The sequence below is a fragment of the Adiantum capillus-veneris genome, chromosome 24, assembly GCF_014529385.1.
Source record: "Adiantum capillus-veneris isolate H3 chromosome 24, ASM1452938v2, whole genome shotgun sequence".
Taxonomy (NCBI): Eukaryota; Viridiplantae; Streptophyta; class Polypodiopsida; order Polypodiales; family Pteridaceae; genus Adiantum; species Adiantum capillus-veneris.
This window is the reverse complement of record NC_140954.1, coordinates 103681917-103698135: the sequence shown is the minus strand read 5'-3', so window position 1 is coordinate 103698135 and position 16219 is coordinate 103681917. Positions and strand designations below refer to the sequence as shown.

Sequence of the window (16219 nt, the reverse complement as noted above, 5' to 3'; positions counted from 1 at the left end):
GATGCATGACGAGAACCTGAACAAGTACGACTAGACAAACGTACATCCAATTTACTATCACGCAAAGTATGCACCATCCATTTTGGCATACCTCTAGCATGCTCATTCTCAGCCCTTTCCTCATCAAGTACGTCATTTCCATATGCATAAATAATAGGCTGATCTGTAACATTTTTAGAAACCCCAAAGGCTTTACATTTGCCTCGTTGGAATTTACATTCGAACTTCCACCACTAAAAAGAGGAAACAAAGTGTCATAAATGTCCAGTGAGCTTACATTACTACCTCTAGTACATGAGAACAAGGACTGAACAGAATCTTCTACAAACACAACATCCCGTAAGACAAAGATATGGTTCGTTTGTGGATGATACAACCTATAACCTTTTCTTTCAGCACTATAACCAACAAAAATACATTTGGTAGCCTTATCCTTGGCATGCACACATAGTACAAAACGACATCTTTGGGCTCATCATCTTTGATGTCATTTGGTGATAGTTTTGGCTTATGGTTCATTAATAGTATCTTTAGTAGCTTTCACTCCTCACAATAGCTTGCATCATGTGCTTGTGAAAGTTGTACTTTCTAGTTTCGGCATGCAAGCTATAATTTATTGTTTTTATCAACCTTATTTTTGAGCTTTGCCTTAACTAAAATCGCAAGCGCTTGTTCGCTTGGAATTAATTAAAGGGTCCTTTGTCCTTTGCCACTTTGCCACTAGATACTTCAAAGGATTTTTAATGGTTTAATAGATAAACAACGTTGATCTAAAAGAAATTCTCAAAGGTAGATGAAAAAAGTATCCAATATCTTGTATGGGATAGTGCACTTTACTATGCTTTGTAAAACTTCCATGGTAGAAAGATTACAGTCCTAATGTCAATACTATGTTCAATATTCTTCACCTAAAGCTTGAACTTTTTGACTTCCATGTAGCAATTATAGCAAACAAAGGGAGCGACATCTTAATCAACATCCCAAAAAAAATAAAATCATTCCATTTCATTTTTGGGGGGGGGGGGGGGGGGGGGGGGGGGGGGGGGGGGTGTAGGTCCTTTCAAGGCTATGTACTTTCCAACCTATGAGCCATGGATCCATTTCCTTTGATCCATGTTTCAACCTTTGAGCCCCACAATATTCCCTTTGAGCCATATCTCAACCTCTCAATTTTCCTTTAGCTCATTCACTTTGGATACCTCTTTTTTGAGTACAAATCTCCTTAAATCCACTTCCAATTGAATGGTTCTCCTAGATAAGGTATACCTAAACCTATTGGTTGAATGTATCTCCATATATAGATAGGTGGCTTATCATTAAAGGCTCTCTATCTCTACTCTTTTATATATTGAGCTTAACTCATTTAGCCCAATCAACATACCACTCTTCTTTTCCATCATTATGTAATCTCTTTTACCATTTAGTGAAGATCTTCACTTTTGTCAACTTGTGATTACTCTCTCTTTATCTCTCTAATCCTAATCACTTACTCAAATCGACTACTAGTGTAGTGTATCCACCATAGCCTAACCCTATAAATGCATTCTAGCCCTTAGACCCAATAGTTTTTTTTTATTTTAAAGTTACCATTAATTGTCTCTCTTGCATGTATTAGGGCACGTTATGCTCATTCCATGTCCACATCAACCTAAACTCTTCTTTTTCATTCAAGTGACTCCCTAGGCCAGATTGATCTTTGCATCGGCCAATATAGAGACATTAAAGGAGCCCTCTATGTCATCCCAAGTGTTGAATGTGGAGGAGGATAGAGAGGTTGATGACACCTCCTCTTAAGAACATGTTAGAGATGGGGATAATTGCAAAGTTGACAATGATGACATTGCTGATTGTGACGACCTCAAGGACACATCACGAGGAGGAATCACTTGACCTCTTTGTCAACCTAGATGACATGCACTTACAACTAGATTTTGATGCTTGTAAAGACTTACTTGATGATGAATCATAAACTCTTCACGCTAGTTTTTTTTTGTGTGATTATTCTTGATTTAATAGTTGGCTACAATATCAAAAATTTGTAAAGGATGTTGACATTCATGAAATTATACTTGTTTTTTTTCACTTTAATTGAACACATCCACTTTATCTTTTGCTATCCTCTTGAAGAAGCCAAACACAAACCTACAAAACATTTTCTACATTGCATCAAAACTTTGGTATTTGTTCACGACTTGGCTCATCATGTTAATGCTTAGAGGTTTCTCTTTTTGTGTTTTCTTTGAGTTTTGAATTGTTGGACCATTTGTGACACACCTAGGCTTGAAGGGGCTTGTTTGGGCACCCAAGGTGTCACACACATGTGACACCCGTCGTAAAATTCTTGCAACCAAATGAAGCATAGCTGTAAAAAGTGCAATCCAATAGCTAATACTTCAAAAAGTTTGAGTTGCTTTCATTAGATTTTCATGGAGAAGGCTTTGAATTGTGATCGAGGCATCACTTTTAGACAAAAAATGTCCTTGTAGGAATTAGTTGTAGTAGCCGACACTTTTAGGCGAGCTTAATGTTGCATGTGTTTATGTGACATGGGCACTATCTACCTGTACATATATAAAGGGGGAAGAGATTTGGGCCTCCCAAAATGGCACCATTTTCTACATCTGGCCAATACGCTTTGGAGCCCGAAGAGAGAGAGAGAGAGAGAGAGAGAGAGAGAGAGAGAGAGAGAGAGAGAGAGAGAGAGAGAGAGAGAGAGAGAGAGAGGTGATACCGCCAGGTGCGGCGCCTTCAGACTAGTGTATTGTTGTAACATGTGTATGCCATATTGGCTCCTTGCTTTGTTTATTCATTCGTTCATGAGATTCCCCCGAATCTCATCCTTGCGTTCAACTTCTGAGTCCCAACCTTCCTCTAAAAGGGAGGAGAAGGGTCAAACTCGCATGGGTTGGAAAGGTAACTCTCTGGGACAATTCCCATAACTAGCCGACCATCCATGTGACGTTGCTATGCAAGGAAACCCTGGCAATAAGAAAAAACTCCACCAATAAGCAAGCCATATCCATTGCACGCACGCCTCTTGCCGTCACTCTCGGGCGACACCTCTTGTAGCACTTACTTCCCTTGTGCACGTCCCCTCGCCCGACACTTGGCGCCCCTTGCCTCGTCTGATGCCTCGCATCAACGGAGATTCCTTTACTTTTTCGAATTTCCCCAGCTGGTACCCACTGCTGGCTCAGGGCTGCTTTTTAGTCCTCTGGACTGTGGAGTGTAGATACGTGCTGGCATTCGTCAAGATTAAACCATACAGGTGGGCGAGCTAGTAGCTAAAGCAATACAGCCCAAACCTGTACATGCACGCTCATCCCCTTCGCTTTCTGTCTGCTTGACGTGGCACAATGTAGTTGGAACTGCGTGTGCATCGGACGAAGACATGAGCTACTGAGCTGCTTCTGCAGTAGGTACCCAGCAACGCCACAGCTCCGTTGTTTTGTCTTGGACTTCGATGGCCGTCCAAGGGCTCTATTCTTGGTGGGATGAGGTGGACAACTCACGAGCCTGGCAAAGTGGCGTCTTCTACAGTCTCTGTGCTGCCTATTCTCTTGTGGGCGGTGTCGCTGCGGTTAGTATGTGCCTTCATCCTCGCATACTCTTGTTGATTTTGATTGCTCACGCTCTGGCTCAAATTCTCTCGAAGGAATGCTACAATCATCTCGTTCCTACACAATTGAGCGGTCGTTCTTTTACATTACAAGGGGTCGATGCATGATTAGCTAAGAAAGGACGTTATATGGCCCTCAAGAGTAGCATTCCGCACAAAGTAGTCTGCACATTTTACCTCAGGTTCTACCATGTCTTCTGCCCTTTGATTAACTCAAAAGAAAAAAAAACACCATCAAGAGCTGGCAGGGTCAACGCTCGAGCAACAAGTCGATTGGGGCGTGCTCTTGAGCCCAGTTTCCTCTAGAACATATTTTTTGTGTGTCGCTCAGGTTTTTGTCTAGCTTGAAGCACAGAAGTAGTTTTCTGTTCAAGATGTTATTTCTGGATTTGGACGATCATATACGAGGAATCTGCCTGTGGAATTTCTAACCTTTCCTAACTTTTTGCTGTTTTTTTCTATGGGATGTAATTAGGATGATTAAATACATGTATTATGGAACTTCTCTGCTTTATGGCTTAAAATAAAAGGTAGTGAGACAGATAGCTTGTATTGTAATTGGTCTTTCAACTTGTGAATGTCTGTCTCAACGGTTTGCCGTGTTACAGTTACAGCTCATGCGAATTGAGTTACGAGTTCCTGAATATGGTTGGACAACTCAGAAGGTCTTCCATTTGATGAACTTTATTGTGAATGCAGGTATGACACATTATGTGGTTTTGTCCTTGAGACGTTTCACATGTGTTGTCTGGAGATCAACATGTTAACATGTGAATATGTTTGTTGTCAGCTCGTGCCGTCGTGTTTGGTTTTCATTACAAGGTTTTCACATTCAAGCCAAAGGTAAATTCTACTGAACGTTTTTGTGATTTCTTTTTGTAAGCCAACCCCACCTTTTCTGCTTAATTAGTTTATCCTGGTGATATTTTACTTATGGCAGTAATTCATGCACTCACTTGGAAGTCCGATTATGTGTTTGGTCCCTTATGCAAGGAGTATACATATGTTTATCGCTTCATATATTCTTGTGCAAGTATTGTATGCATGTTCTCTGCAGCATACAAAAGTCTTAGTATTTTTTGTGCAGGGATTCTGGAAGCCTTTGAGCATGTTCATCAAGTATCATACTAAAATGCAAAGGCTGATTTAAAGATAGTACTTGACTCCTTGTAAGATAGAAGCCTTTGAGCATGCTCATCAAGTATCGTACTGTAATGCAAAGGCTGATTTAAAGATAGTACTTGAATCCCTGATTTTAATTCAGAGTCAAGTCTCTTATTTCAAAAGTTTTTGCGTACAAGCTTGAGGAGGATAGGTACAAGGGATTGCTAGTAGAAAAGTCAGCCTTAAACTTTGACTTCTTATGGTTAAAAAGTAAGAATGTAGATGTAGACAAAGAAAGAAAGAGATTCAGCAGGATTGTAGATGACATTGACATCATATCTTGGTTAGATTTTCTTCTGGACAATTTATATATAACCGTCGGTGACTCTTTTCAAGCAAACAATTGGTATCCCTATGGGCACCAATTGTGCTGTTTTTCTTACTAATTTCTATTTTACTCATGAGTTTGATTTTATGGAGGGTCTTGTCCTTTCTAACACTTGCCTAATATTTTTGCACAAATTATGCAAATGTAAGACACTTTGTAGACGATCTTTTTGTTCCTGACGTTCCTTCTTTTCTAGATTTTATGTACTTGAATTCAAGTTCTGTAAGTGGAGGAATTTATCCTAAGTTGTTTTGTGAACTTAATTGTAACACAAATAGTGATTATTGTGCCTTTTTAGACCTTAAAATTTTTTAGACTCCCTTGGGATTAGAAGTAGTTATCTATGATAAGCGGTGCCTTGAACCAGAATATGCCAATATAAATATCATCCGTATGCCTCACATTTCTCTTTTAGCTAAGCATGGTGTCATTTGCTCTCAATTATTTAGATCTTCTCTGCTTTGTTCTAGTAAATCTGCTTTTGTTGTTCAATCGTGCCATCTTATTTCTTTACTCGTCAAGAAAGGATACTTGTTCAAAAGAATTATGAAAAACGTTCGTTTATTTTTGCATCGTAATAAGTTTATTTTTACTGTTTTTCCCTTTGGAGTGTTCACGATAATCATAAATAAATTCAATGAAAGTGGGGAGCTTAAAATTAAAGGCCGACTTATTGTTTGACTTAGTAACACACTATTTTGTTGTTTTGATCTCTAGCGCTTTTAGTATTTCTACTCTAGCTTGACAAATGCTAGCCTTCATCATGGTTGAGTATGCCCATCACCTCCGGAGGGTGATAGAAACTCAGCTCGTTGGTTTTGTATAGTACATTCAAAGCATGAATGACCTCTTTATACACCTGCACCTACTCTTGGGCACTGGCGATGTGAGCAGGGATGTCATAGCTGTTGTTCAAGCTATACATGATAAAGGTGATAATCTTATTCTTCCTGTTTGGACAAGCAGCGAAGTTGAGGTCACACATTGTCAAGTTTAGATCTTTGTACTTCTTTGGTTATTTGCAGCTTCTTCTTCGTAGGTTTGTAATAGTATTCATTTTTCGATTTTATATTTAGCTTACGTTAGGTTTTAAGAATTTGTTCCTTTAGAAGCTGTTATGTGAAGTTTGATTTCTAGGATTAAGGTTTTAAGAAGTCTTTTCCTTTTTTGTTTAAAATTGAGTACTTGTTTTAAGTTTAGCCAAGTAAGCTGCGTCAACTTATTTTGCGTGTCCCTTTTCTAAAAACATTTTTACGTTAACAATGTTCTGTTTTATCTAATTTCGTGTCATAGCAAATAAAGTGATTTTGTTTTGTTTTTTTCTCTTTTCTTTTCTTGTGTTCCTTGCTTTTATAGTTTTATGAGTGCTTTATTCCCTCTTATAATTTGTGAATATAGACTATTCTGAACTTATGAAGGTATATTTTTTAGTCATCTAGCGGACATGCAAATCTTTTTGATTTTCGTTCGAGTGGTGACCAGCTGTTGAGCTTCATGGAGATATTTTGGGAGGGTGTGCATACCTAAACATCTACCGAGCTCAAATTCATGTGGCGATATGATTTTATGTGTGTATTCTTCGTTTTGAATAAACTTTTCTATAAGTAATGAGTCTTTTTGTAATTTTGGTTGTATCATGTTTGATTGTGTAGCATTTCTCTTCATCTTGATTTTGGTTTGTTTGTTGTTATGTGAGTGATATTTGTCTTTTATTTTTAATTTGTTTTCATTTATTTATTTGTTGTTTTTTGCTTTTGATTTTTTTTTTGTGTGTGTGTGTGTGTTTTTTTATGGTTCCCTTTTTGGTTTTTTTTTGGTTGTGAGAGAGTTATAAAATAATTGTTTCTCTTAAAACTCATTAAAAAAAAAAAAACATCTTATTTTGGGTCTTTGGGATCAAGGGTTTCTTGTGTGGTTTCATGAAATATCTTTTGTGAGAGGAGAGGTTGAGTAGTGATTTAAGCAAGGGATCATGGGCACTCGATTGCACGCTATTGTCGATGATCTTTTGATTGTAGCAAGCAGCTTTATTTAAGGACCTCACTGATTGGCAGCAACCTTGCTATACAAATGAGGGGTGTGGTTAGCACCAATCTAGCTTTAGGATCTTTAGCCTTGAGACGAGTGATGATATGAAACACTGACCTTACTACAATAATGCAAAACACTTCTACTTTTTCTTCAGCTTCAACCAACAATGTTAATGACTCTCGAATATGTCTTTTCGACCCTTCTTTCTTTTCAGTAGCTAGAAGTAGTCATAGTTTGTATCAAGAAAGATTTAAGTTTTTAGTTTGAAGAATTTGCATGTTTTTGGTGATAGTCCTATTTCGTTGGGCTTCTTTCAAGATTGTCTTAGTTACTACTTATTACACAAGTTCTTCGATAAAAACCCTCAATCGATTGAGGCATTTAAGGAAAAAACATCTTATGGTAGATCGTCCTTTAAGTTATTTATGTAATTTATAGTATTCATGATAGTTCTATGATGTATGTTGGCCAAACCTTTCAAACAGCTTTTGTCTGTTTTCAGGAACACGTAAGAGAAGCAAGAAAAGTTCAAAGTAAGAGGACCGTACGTGAAAGTGTAAAACCCTTGTATGCAGCAATAACAAAACATTTCTTTGAGTCTTTTCGTTGTTTTCCTATCGAGCACATAGAGGGTAATTTTAGAAACTCTAAAGAGTTTTATAAATCAGCGTAGCCTCGAGAGTTGTTTTGGATCATAATTTTGCATACCTTTTTCCCTAAAGGTTTCAACTTGGAAGGAAAGTCTTCTTTATGTAAAAATAAGACAATTTATCGTAAGAAACCTATGCTTTAGTGAAGGCATCCCAAACCTGTCACATGACACATCCAACCCTATGTGTCCGTGGACAAGCTACAACATGACCAGGGTTCAGTCAGTCAAGTCAGTCTAGAATAGGAAGTGATTTGGCACTTTGTGAGTCTGTTCGCAGACCGTGCATGACCAGACACTTAGAGTAGATGCATATCCTCCGGTTGCACACAGCATGATCATCAACATTCCCATCAAAATCCAGAAGGAGAATTTTCCAGTGCATTAAACCTATTTTTACTATTTTTGACATTTTTAACTTATTTTTAAGTGACTTTTGTTGGGAACTAGGCAGGGCAATTTTGCTAAGATAATATAAAAGCAAACAAGAGTTAGCACTTTCTGGCAGAAGAGGCAGCAGGAGCATTGCTCAACAGTCATCTTCTCAGCAAACTCCCCCCTCCCCCCCAAAAGACCTAGCATTTTTAGCATACAGGCAAGTCCAACGTTTTTGCATTGCAGCAACCTGGCGACAACAGATCAGCCTAGCGTTTTGCATTGCAAGACAACCGGCAGTAGCAGAAGACAGAAATCAGCCCTAGCGTTTTTGCATCAGCAAAGCAACTCAGCGTTTTGCAGATTCATCACAACAGAACCTTAGTTAGCATCAGCGTTTTTAGTTTTCAGCAGTCAGACTCCGCAGTAAAAGTCCCAAACCTCGCAGATCTCACCTTCCCGCAGCAGATCCTTGCCGCACGGTCGGATCCTGCGAAGTTTATAGTTTCAGCCCGAAAAACACAGACTTCAGCATCTGCGTTTTTAGCGTGTCGTCGTCGCATTGTTGTCATCGACATCTTCACCGACATAGAGTCAGAATTCAGCAGATAAAGATTTGTAGATTTCAGCCTTAGCATTTTTAGATTCAGTCCGTCTTGTCGTCGTCGACATCGTCGGCAAGTCCAAGCATTGTAGAGATTTGTGCAATTAATAGTAGACCACTCTCGCCATCGAGAGTGGGGCCCTTGGAGGAGGGTTTGACAACTTCCCGGTGTCGTATTCTCTTCTCTCTCTCTCTCTCTCTCTCTCTCAGTCTCAGCACCTTCATTCACAGTGTTTATCCACTTTGTTTGTGTCCATTTCACTCTCTCACTAAAGGAACAGAAGGCTCTCCCATTCCTAAGTAAAAGGAACCTTGAGCACAGTTCGGAGCACTCATCTTGAGCAAAGTTCAACATTCACTTCCGTTGCACCTTACATTGGTATCAGAGCTTTGGCAGTGTTGTGTATCACTCAAGGAAAGAACCACAAGAACCACATAATTTTTTTTGCTTGTTGGGGTCGCACGTAACCCAAGTTCACTTGGGCGTGTCGATTCCTAATTGTGTTTTTGAAGAGTGACAGGAAACCCAAGAAAGAAGGGCTTGTCCAACCTCCCCTTGTGCCTCTTTCATTGAGAGCGGACCGTGCTCTTAGCGGCCAGCCAATCGACGTGAGGTGGGAAAAAGCAACCTTGGTGTGAGCGCAAGGCCGCTAAGGGATGCGCCTGCAGGAAAGAAAAGAACTCGGGTGAAGAGAAGATCCTTCTCTAACATAGATTGCAAGCGAAAGAAGAACCGCAAGAACCTCAAGAACCGTAAGAACTCAAGAACCTCAAGACCCTCAAGACCCACAAGAAGCCAAGTTCCTCGTGAACTTAAGAAACCAAAGACTTTAGTGGATGGTCATCACTCGAAGCAGAATGAATACTTTGCTTGGAGGTGATGAGCATGAGAGAGGCGAAGAAGAATTTTCCCCACCTGGAGGTTTTTCCGACCCTCCTCCTTCCCCATCTACGCCAAGGATTGCACCAGATACTATGGAAGCTTGGTGTAAGACGATATTGAACATAATGACAACGTGGCACGAAGCAAGAATGGCAGCCATGGAGCGTGAGCGCGAGCAATTACGCTTGGAGGCCAAAGAATTTGATCGCAAGTACGCAGAAAGAAAAACAACATTGGATCGCAAGAACGTTGTTCATTCTTTCTCTCTCATTTCTAATGTGCAGGCGAAGATTGAAGAGATTCGGGAAAAGGAGACTCTCTTAGTCTCTTCTTCTCCCAAGCATGACACACAGGATTTGCATGATGGTTTGAATGACAAGCATGATGATTTGCATGATGATCAAGATGTGATTTCTCACAAGCATGATGATTTATTTATATGATGATCAAGATGTGATTTCTCACGAGCATGATGATTTGCATGAAGATGATGTGATTGTTCACAAGGATGATGTGTTAGTGGATACTTTCTCTAGCAAAGCTAACCTTGTTGCAGATTCGATCAATCACGAAGAACTGATCTTGGCTTTCGAGTCGAGGTCCACAGAATCCCCACAGGAAGATTCGATCAATCATGAAGAACCGATCTTGGCTCTTGAGCTTAGGTCCAATTCCTGTATTTTAGTCAGTATCTTTATGTGATCCCTTTTCCTAGGCATGACATATTGTATGTTGAGCACGTTTCACTCATGAATGAGCACGGATGTATGCGGATTTCTCATGAAAAGCTGAAAAGTATGCATTCAAGGAAGTCACATTCCATGTCTCTTCTGTGGCATGACACAGTTTCCGAAAGAGCACAAGAAGGATTGAGCATCAAGCATCGGCATTTCCATTGTGATTTGCCGCATTTGATTGATTTAGATCAGAAAGTCCTCATTCGACCCCATTGTTTGCATGTGTTTGATGAACGGTTTGGCACTCCGTCACTTTGTTCATTTGCATCACATGCACAGTTTGTTCGAAGGAATAGTATTTTTCCAGTCGCTTTACATGGAATAGGTATGTTTATGTTTTTGTGTTGGAAGTGGTTTCATGAATTTTTTTCCTCGAAGATTCTTGAAGAAGGAAGAAGCGTGACTCTAGACGAAGTCGAAGCATTGAAGAAGCTACGTTTGATTTTGTGTCGCTTTCGGAGTGGCCCAAAGAAGCAAGCGTTGCAGACCTTTATGAAGTTCAATTATCGCACGACCCACACCTCAAAGTGGGCCGGCGAAGAGTCCTTTCGAGGATTCCGGATGTTGTTGGTGATCTCCCTCGACGCCATACAGTGCGGTACCAGTACCTCACTTTGAAAAGGAGGGGATGTCACGTGACACATCCAACCCTATGTGTCCGTAGATAAGCTTCAGCATGACCAGGGTTCAGTCAGTCAAGTCAGTCTAGAATAGGAAGTGATCTGGCACTTTTGTGAGTCTGTTCGCAGACCGTGCACGACCAGACACTCAGAGTAGATGCATATCCTCGGTGGCACACAACATGATCATCAACATTCCCATCAGAATCCATCAGGGAAATTTTCCAGTGCATTAAACCTATTTTCCTATTTTTGACATTTTTCACTTATTTATTAAGTGACTTTTGTTGGGAACTAGGTAGGGCAATTTTGCTAAGATAATATAAAAGCAAACCAGAGTTAGCACTTTCTGGCAGAAGAGGGAGCAGGAGCATTGCTCAACAGGCACCTTCTGAGCAGACCCCCCCTCCCCCAAGAGACCTAGCGGTTTCAGCATACAGACAAGTCCAGCATTTTTGCATTGCAACAACCTGGCGACAGCAGATCAGCCTAGCGTTTTGCATTTCAAGAAACCGGGAGCAGCAAAAGACAGAAATCAGCCCTAGCGCTTTTGCATCAGCAAAGCAACTCAACGTTTTGCAGATTCATTGCGACAAAACCTCAGTTAGCATCAACGTTTTCAGTTTTCAGCAGTCAGACTCCGCAATAGAAGTCCCAAACCTCGCAGATTTTACCTTCCCGCAGCAGATCCTCGCCGCACGGTCAGATCCTGCGAAGTTTACAGTTTCAGCCCGGAAAACACAGATTTCAGCATCTGCGTTTTCAGTGCGTCGTCGTCGCATCGTCGTCATCGACATAGACTCAGAATTCAGCAGATAAAGATTTGCAGATTTCAACCTTAAGATTTGCAGATTTCAACCTTAGCATTTTCAGATTTCAATCCGTCTCGTCGTCGTCTCTATCGTCGTCGACATCGTCGGCAAGTCCAAGCATTGTAGAGATTTGTGCAATCAATAGTAGACCACTCTCGCCATTGAGAGTGGGGCCCTTGGAGGAGGGTTGACAACTTTCCAGTGTCGTATTCTCTTCTCTCTCTATCTCTCAGTCTCAGTACCTTCATTCACAGTGTTTATTCACTTTGTTTGTGTCCATTGCACTCTCTCACTAAAGGAACAGAAGGCTCTCCCTTCCCTAAGTAAAAGGAACCTTGAGCACAGTTCGGAGCACTCATGCAAAGTTCAACATTCACTTCCGCTGCACCTTACAAAACCCTAGTTAGTTCTCCCTTCAAGTCAATGTAAAAAAACTTGGATTCTTAAAGGTTCTTGTTCAAATTCATCTTCTATTCCTGAAATCAATCCAGTTGTCTTGCACAACACATTTCTAGTAGAGTACAAGGTCTCCCTAGGGTTTCAACCTCTAGAATTGAGAGTGATGGCCCTTCTAACCATAGAGTTTTTACATATAGGGATTTCAAACGGAGATTGTTTTACCTATTTAGAGCCATGGAGTTGGGTTCTTTTTCTTATAAATTATTTGAGAGGTATAATATAAGGATCCTATTTAAACTCTTGTATACCTTTGAGAACTACTCTTAGGAAGATTTGGAGCTAAGAGAGTCTCATAGTACTCAACTTCGAGTATTGTTAGACAAATTTCTGAAATCCAAGTGTCTTAGTCTGAAAAATCGCTTGGTTGGAAAGAAAGATTTGTTGATAACTCATGAAATATACCTCGCCGCGACAAATGGGATATGGTCGTGATAGAAGAATCGGGCCACTGCCTCATCCACCTCTTCCTTTGGGTCCCAAGAGGTGGCAAGGGTCCTTTGGCGACGAATCGGACCCGATGAAGATTTACCGGCACCTAAACCGGGTAGAGAGGAAGAAGGAAAAATGAGGGTCTTTGGTTCGATACCTTTGTGTGCGGGCTTGGCTTTATGGTTGAATTGCCGATCCTTTTCCTCGAGCTCCTCCGTCTTCTCAATGGTTACGTTGGTGCAAAATTTCACTTCATGTCCCGGCATTCGAAGAAAGTGTGCCCTCACTTTGTCATGCCCCCCTTTCCGCGTGTAAGAGCATAACTTACATTCCCATGCACGAGATCCTCCCGCCACCGACAAGGTGCCTTCCGAGGTCACTTCATTCCACCACGACCACTCCTTCGCCTTTTGAATGTTGCCCGCATGAACGGAGGGGGTTGTACGAGAGGAAGAGGCCATGGAATGATGGATGAAGAAGCTTGAGACTTGTGATAGAGAGCTTGAGAGAGGCTTCACTTTTTGAGAAGTTGAGAGTCGAGCCCAAGGGAGAAAGAGCTTGAGCCTTGAAGCCTTGAGAGCAAGAGAGAGCTTGAGAGTTGAGAGCCTTGAAGGCTTGAGGCTTGAGAGCAAGAGAGAAGTTGAGAGCTTGGTAGCTTGAGAGCTTGAGAGCAAGAGAGAGAGCCTTGAGAAGTTGATTCAACTTGAGAGCAAGAGAGAGCTTGAGAGCTTGATAGCTTGTGAAGGAAAGGGGTGAGGGGGTGGCACAATATATAGGGGATAGGTTTTTTTAATTCTGTCCGTTTTTCGCCGTTTATGACCGTTGGCCGGTTTTGCCCGTTTCAGCCCGTTCCAATGGCGTTCCCCCATCCATTCCGGTTTAAGGTAATCTATCGGAACGGCAGCCCGTTCCGGGGCGTTCCATCCAATCCCAACCGGCGGAACGCCGTTCTGGCGTTCCAGGCATGAAAAGTGGCGTTCCTCGGTAACTCTGTTGAACCTATCTTCCTGCGATCAATCTGAGCATTTGGAGTGCCAAATGACCCCCGCATCTCTCTGTTCTGTCTCAATTGATCTCTGACAATGCGTCGCCCATCTCTGTTTAGAACCATCTTGTTTAAGATCTCTGTAAATTGGTTTATGACTTCTCTATCCATCTCTTGCCCTGCACCTTGGAACTCCGGATCCATCATGTACGCTGCCCCGTGTTAAGGAGAGGTATATGAATTTCACCTCGAGCTGCAAAGTGCATGGATCTCGACCTATTGTTCTACATTCGGCTTAAGTTGTGCAAGGCTGCAAGCTGCTTGATCATGCGGTCCATTGCCTCATAAACCTTGCCAATGCAAGGGTTTATGCCATTCACAACTCGAAGCAAATGAACCATTGGTTTTACCTGTGCATCTAGTCTCTTGAGCTCCTTCCATAACTAAGGATCCTCTGCCTTCTCCTTGCACAAAATCCCTGCAACTGTCTTTACATAGGGGGAGGTGGTGAACTCATCATTGATGATGACCTGTCGGACCGCATTTTGACATTCAGAAAGCTTGCGGACAAGAAGAAAGGTGAATGCGAAGCGGGTGTTTGAATACTTTACAAGCACTTTGCCTCTCAACCTCTTGAGGTACTCGCTCTGAACCAAGTTGTGATTGTTGATGAAAGTAACAATCTTCATTGCATCAGCAATGATTGGAGCGGTCCATTCTAGCTTGCCGATGTCTTTTAGAAGGTTGTTCAGGTAGTGTGCCATGCAAAAGCACACTATCACACGTGGATAGTGGCCCTCTACAATAGCTCCTGCTTCCCTGTTTGATGCCTCCCCGTATGTGACAAAGGCTACCACGTGTTGCTCACAGATCGTTTCTATGGCCGGTGTCTACTTTGTAGAGAGGACATCGGCCGACTTTTCACTCTCGATGGCATCATGAGAGTGCACAAAGTACATCTCTCCACTCGAGTATGTGACGAGGCCATGGATAAATCTCTTCTTTGTATCGCTCCACCTGTCGGCAATGAGGGAAACTCCATGTTTTGCCCATAGACGTTGAATATTGAATGTTGCTTGCTCCATGATTGCCTTCTCTCGATCGAGCAAAGTGGTTCGGAGAGCCTCTGAAGATGGCGGCACATAGCCGGTGCCGTACTCTCCTATCTGTTGCACCATAACTTTCCAATACTCCGACCTATTTCGATCACACATAGAAGAGGTTAGTATGATAATTGATTATTCATACTTTAAAGTTTAGAGATCATAGTGGCGGAAACGACGATAATGGAAGAAATGAGAGAGAAGATCGATAAAGCATACCTCGCTGTGACAAATGGGATATGGTCGTGATAGAAGAATTGGGCCACTGCAGCATCCACCTCTTCCTTCTTCTTTGGGTCCCAAGAGGTGGCACGGGTCCTTTGGCGACGAATCGGACCCGATGAAGATCCACCGGCACCGGCACCGAGTAGAGAAGAAGAAGGGAAAATGAGGGTATTTGGGTTGATACCTTTGAATGTGGGCTTGGATTTATGATTTAATTGCCGATCCTTTTCCTTAAGCTCCTTCCTCTTCTTGATGCTTACGTTGGTGCAAAATCTCACCTCATGTCCCGACACTCGAAGAAAGTGTGCTCTCACTTTGTCATGCCACCCTTTCCGCGTGTAAGAGCATAACTTGCATGCCCATGTACGAGAACCTCCTGCCGTCGACAAGGTGCCCTCCGAGGTCACTTCATCCCACCATGACCATTCCTTCGCCTTTTGAGTGTTGCCCGCATGAATGGAGGGGGTTGTACGAGAAGAAGCAGCCATGGATAATGCGAGAGAGAGAGAGAAGGGGGCCCGGTGGAGAGAGAGTTGAGAGAGAGCTTGTGAGAGAGAGAGAGAGAGAGAGAGAGAGAGAGAGAGAGAGAGAGAGAGAGGGAGATGAAGAGACTTGAGCAACGAGAGCTTCGTGAATCTTCAATGGCAAATGTGCGTCACATCGTCATGTAGGCTTGAGCCTTGAGAGCTCAAGAGAGAGAGAGAGGTAGGAAGACTCAAGAGAGAGAGAGAGAGAGAGAGAGAGAGAGAGAGAGAGAGAGAGAGAGAGAGAGAGAGAGAGAGAGAGAGAGAGAGAGAGAGAGAGAGAGGCTTGAGCATTGGGAGAGGGGGAGAGAGGGTAGAGTGATGAGCCTCAAGAGGCTAGAGCTTGATAGGGTAGAGGCTAGAAGTTAGAACAATGCAATAATGCATTCACTTGTAAGTTGTGAAGGGAAGGTGGGTAGCATTTTATAGGCCTTTGCCCACTTTCAAAAAAAAAAAGCCTAAAAATTCTGCCCGTTTTTGACTGTTGGCTGGAAATGAGTCCGTTGATCTAAATCCAGCTGTTCGGCCATTCCGTTGCCGTTCGAGCCGTTCCGGTTTGCTAGTGTCTGTCGGAACGCCTATCCATTCCAGGACGTTCCATGCCATCTCCGCCTGTCGGAACGTTGTTCCGGCGTTGCAGAGCCATGCTCAGGCATTCCTTGGTAACTATGG

At 42.1% G+C, this 16219-nt stretch overlaps 1 protein-coding gene and 1 pseudogene across 2 annotated transcripts in view; both read left to right on the top strand.

The window, feature by feature from the left end:
* The first annotated feature begins 3227 nt into the window (after positions 1-3227).
* Positions 3228-16219, top strand: part of LOC147426880 (tobamovirus multiplication protein 1-like) — a 51497-nt gene continuing 38505 nt past the window's right edge. Inside the window, exons 1-3 of one of the 2 annotated variants that reach the window (XM_086498912.1) lie at positions 3228-3580; positions 4228-4318; positions 4410-4462. In XM_086498912.1, coding sequence (XP_086355038.1) covers positions 3464-3580; positions 4228-4318; positions 4410-4462 — 261 coding nt within the window. In that variant the 5' untranslated portion in view covers positions 3228-3463. Of the gene's footprint in view, positions 3581-4105; positions 4150-4227; positions 4319-4409; positions 4463-16219 lie in introns of those variants that run through there. The other variant, XM_086498913.1, reaches the window with a different exon arrangement.
* Positions 4469-6022, top strand: LOC147426883 (uncharacterized; annotated as a pseudogene).